This window comes from Gossypium raimondii, chromosome 4 (assembly GCF_025698545.1).
Source record: "Gossypium raimondii isolate GPD5lz chromosome 4, ASM2569854v1, whole genome shotgun sequence".
Lineage (NCBI taxonomy): Eukaryota > Viridiplantae > Streptophyta > Magnoliopsida > Malvales > Malvaceae > Gossypium > Gossypium raimondii.
The window spans coordinates 46,176,430-46,180,590 of NC_068568.1; the positions used below are offsets into that span (position 1 = coordinate 46,176,430).

Genomic DNA, 4,161 nt, shown 5'->3' on the forward strand with positions numbered 1-4,161 from the left:
AGTATACCCTCATCAAACATATAAGGCTCTAAATGAACTTCTGCAAGCTTTAACAAAATTAATTGTACATGTATAAATTATCAAGAAACGAATATTTCTACCCTAAGCCAGTACAGGAATGGTTAGGGGTGTTTAAATTTATGTTAAAATGGAGTTAATCGATCGAATCGATTTAATTTGATTAATCGATTTAATTCGGTTAGTTAATGATTTTTTGAAAGTTCAGTTATCGGTTAATCCGGTTCGAAATCGAGTAATTAACCAAATTAATCGAACTTAATAATTAATAATACAAATTATATGTAGTTTTAATTCGGTTAATTCGGTCAAATGAACATTATCAATTTATTTATTTATTGATATGTTTTATAATTGTTTTAATAAAAAACATAAAAATTTCGGTTAATTTGGTTAGCTGACCGAATTAACTGAAATATTTCGATTTGGTTAATTTTTTTTTTGAAAAAATTTCGGTTTGGTTAACAGTTAAAAGATTAAAAAGTTCAGTTAATACTAGTTCGAATCGATTAATCGTTTGAACACCCTTAAAAGTGATTGTTACACATGAACTTGATTTATATCACAAATTTTTATTTTAAAATATTTTCGTGATCCCGTATTTCTATTTATTTAAATAAAAATAATTATCGAAAACAGGTAACTCTTGTAAGTTTCCAAATTCCTAGTAGACTATAAACTACAAATTAAAAGAGATTTTCTGAACTTGACAATTGTTTTTATATTAGAGTTGAACTTTTTTATTCACATTAATCATTAAACTTGACAATTGTTTCTATTTTTGAACTTAAACTTTTTTGTCTAAATTAAGCCTTGATATCTCTTTAAAACAAATTTTAAGCCTCAACGTGAAATGTTAAATTTAAAGATTAAATTGAACTAAAATAAAATTTAGGTCAACAATATTAAAATCAATAATTAATTTAGACAAAATGAAAGTTGAAACCATAAACACATTTTCATATTCAAACAAAAAATTTTAGCCACAAGAAAAGAGATGAGAAAGTAACTTTTTCCTTTTCTAGAATCTAATTATCTTGAAGGTAAGTCACTGAATTTGGAATTAGAATGCACTTTGACAATTTTATTAAATTGAATAAATTAATTATTATATGTTAAATTAAAAAGTAAACTGGTTTTTTTTGTTTCCTTTTTACGATTAAAAGTTGGTATTTGTATATATGCATGAGATACACATGGCACACCAAGTGTTATTGTCTGGTTATTCTATCCGCCACACCAGTTAATGTTAGTACAAAAGGATGAATTTTTTAATAAAAATGACCAATTTACTTTTTGATCTAACATATATGGATTAATTTTCTCATTTTTAAGTAGAAGAAACAACATGCAATTTAACTCCTACAAGTTACTCTACAAAGGATTTACCTTTATATTTACTTATTTTTTTATCCTTCTAAGTATTAAAAGCATCAAACATGAATTTTATGAAAAGATTACAATTTTAACATCAAACACACAAAATCAAAACTTTTTTTTTAACTAGAGAAACTAAATAAGATAAAAATAAACAAAATCCCATATCTCACAAAACAAAATTCAACAAAAGTTTATATATTTCGTGGCTTGAAAAAAAAGTAAAATAAATAGACGAATACCATAAACAAGCCTCATAAAAGAAGAGAAGAACAAGACAAGCAGAGGGGGTCATGTTAGAACAATTTGCAGGTAGATTAATACATTTATTTTCCTTATAATAATATTCTGTTACAAATTACAATACAAACAGTTTTGTTTTTGTCCTTTTGGCCTTTCTATCTTATGTAGTTCCAAAATCATGTGAACCATGTTGTCGACATTCACGTGAGTGAGAGAGAATTAATTAGAGGTCATGAAAGTGATGCCCTCAGGCCCCTCTGTGAGCATCTACATCTAAGAATGACATAAGAAACGAACCTGTAAACCAAGATGAAGCACACCATTATCAGCACATTCCTCCACCTGCTTTCTTCCCCATACCCTTCTTCTCTTAACACTGCCTCTCCCGTCACCAGGCAGCTTCCCAACATGTATTCCAGGCACTTCCCTGATTTTGAGAACTCGTTTATTAGAAACCCTTCGAATGGATACTTGAACAATGATATGTAATGCATGAAAATCCAGTACTTTGGAATCCCATGTTTTGATATGAAGTATCCCGAGAAGAGAAAAAATGACCCCATCACGCCGGATATCACTGAGTTTCCGACTATGAAGTTTGGTACTAGAGCACTGAAACATACTACGACTGAATTTGCTGTGTAGAGAATTAACCAAATGAGTAGCAGGAAGTGCATGAATGCCATGAAATTTGGGTTTAGTCCTACCAACCAGTACAATGGTGTTGAGAATAAAACGGCTAGGATGAGAAGGAAGGGTAGATATACAAGCCCGTTAGCAATGGCGTAGGATGAAACTCTATAGCTTCCAGACGAGGTTTCTTTCATTAGAATCTCCCTTTCTTGTAAAAAGATTGGTAATGCTTCTGTGGTGCATGAAAGCAAGAATGTTAATATAAATGCAAATAGACCCACTTTTTCTTCTGCTCCGCTGAGATCATCTTTGGCATTGTGAAAGATAGAGCCTAAAACAAGCCCTGAAATCAGCATTTGGATTGTCCTACAAGCAAACAACTCCTTGGTTCTGAATATGTTTTTGGAGAACCTATGGGTGAGAATCATGGTTTCTTTCAACCTTGAATTGGCGAAATCTCTAGGGAAATCAATCCCAACATTCATTGTTTCTTCATCAACGACCTTGGATTGTTGAAAAAGCTGTTGAAGGGTGAACTTACCACTTCTGCTCTCACCTTCTTCACCTGTCTTTTGTGGTGGTGGGGCTGAAAATCCTTGTTCTTGCACTTGAAGCTGTCCTTTTCGTTGCTGTTGAATGGTTTCAATAGATTCTATAGCAAATTCAACGATATTGACATGAAGAGGAAGCTGTAATCCCATTCCCCTCAAATTTGCACCAAGCTGGTCCACTGTTCCATGATGTAAAACCGAGCCATCAGCCATCAAAAGCATCGAACTGAATAACTTAACAATCCGAAAACCAGGCTGGTGAATACTGAGAATTATCGTTCTTCCCCTGGTTTCAGCCATGACCTTGAGCATATCAATAATTTGAAGTGCAGACGTACTATCAAGACCTGAAGTTGGTTCATCAAGAATCAACACTTTGGGATCATGAATCACATCTACACCTATAGAAACCCGTCGTCTTTCACCACCAGATATCCCACGAACCCGATCATCACCAACTCGAGCCATGGCTACATGCTCTAGTCCAAGTTCCAGGATCAAGGACTTAACCCTACTACTCAACTGAGCTTGAGGAAGCCTTAAACGTAACTTGGCACTAAACATGAGGGTTTCTTCAACTGTAAGGAGGGGAAAAAGATTGTCAGCTTGGGTAACATAGCCAGAGATTTTCCTGAACTGAGCTTTATCGATGGGGCTTTGGTTGACGAGAATGGAACCACTTTGTGGGGTGAATTTCCCAGCAAGGATTTCAAGCAAGGAAGATTTCCCTGCTCCACTTGGACCAACAATGGCGAGGATTTCCCATGGTTTGGCTTTGCAGTTTACATCCTTTAGGACATGTCTGATCCCAGGACATGCATCTTGAAACTGGGATGATGGCTGTTGTTGTTTTAGTTCTTGATCAGCCACTTCTTGCTGGTTTTTTTTGAAGATTTTAAAAGGGTTCTGTCTCTTTTGTCTATAGATCTTGTAATTGATGCCAACAACTTCAATCTCACAGCCTTGTTTCTTCATTGAAGAAAGCTCTCCCTGCTTTTTGTTTTTTCTTTCTTTCTTTCTTTCTTTCGCTCTTTTTAGTTTACTACCACAGCTTTGTCTATTTCAACTTGTACTGAAATAAGTACTAAAATATTCTCTCTTTTTTATTATTATTAATTTCAGAGTTTCTTTTTATAATCCAAAGGTTATGGTCTCAATTTACTTAACAAAAGTGAAACTACACTTGTCTGGCAATATCATCCACTCTTTTACGACAATAATTTGACATAATATAACTTTTAGCCTTGAAATTATTTTTTCCTATTTTGGTATCTGAATATTGCGATTATATTCATTTTAGTACTTAAATTTGAATTTCATTAAAATTTGATGTATATTT

At 33.1% G+C, this 4,161-nt stretch overlaps 1 protein-coding gene across 1 annotated transcript; it reads right to left on the minus strand.

The window, feature by feature from the left end:
* Positions 1-1,691: 1,691 nt before the first annotated feature.
* LOC105780378 (ABC transporter G family member 5) lies at positions 1,692-3,883 on the minus strand. Its single transcript, XM_012604667.2, has one exon. It carries the CDS (start codon positions 3,795-3,797, stop codon positions 1,869-1,871), a length of 1,929 nt encoding a protein of 642 aa, XP_012460121.1. The 5' UTR covers positions 3,798-3,883; the 3' UTR covers positions 1,692-1,868.
* Positions 3,884-4,161: the final 278 nt, after the last annotated feature.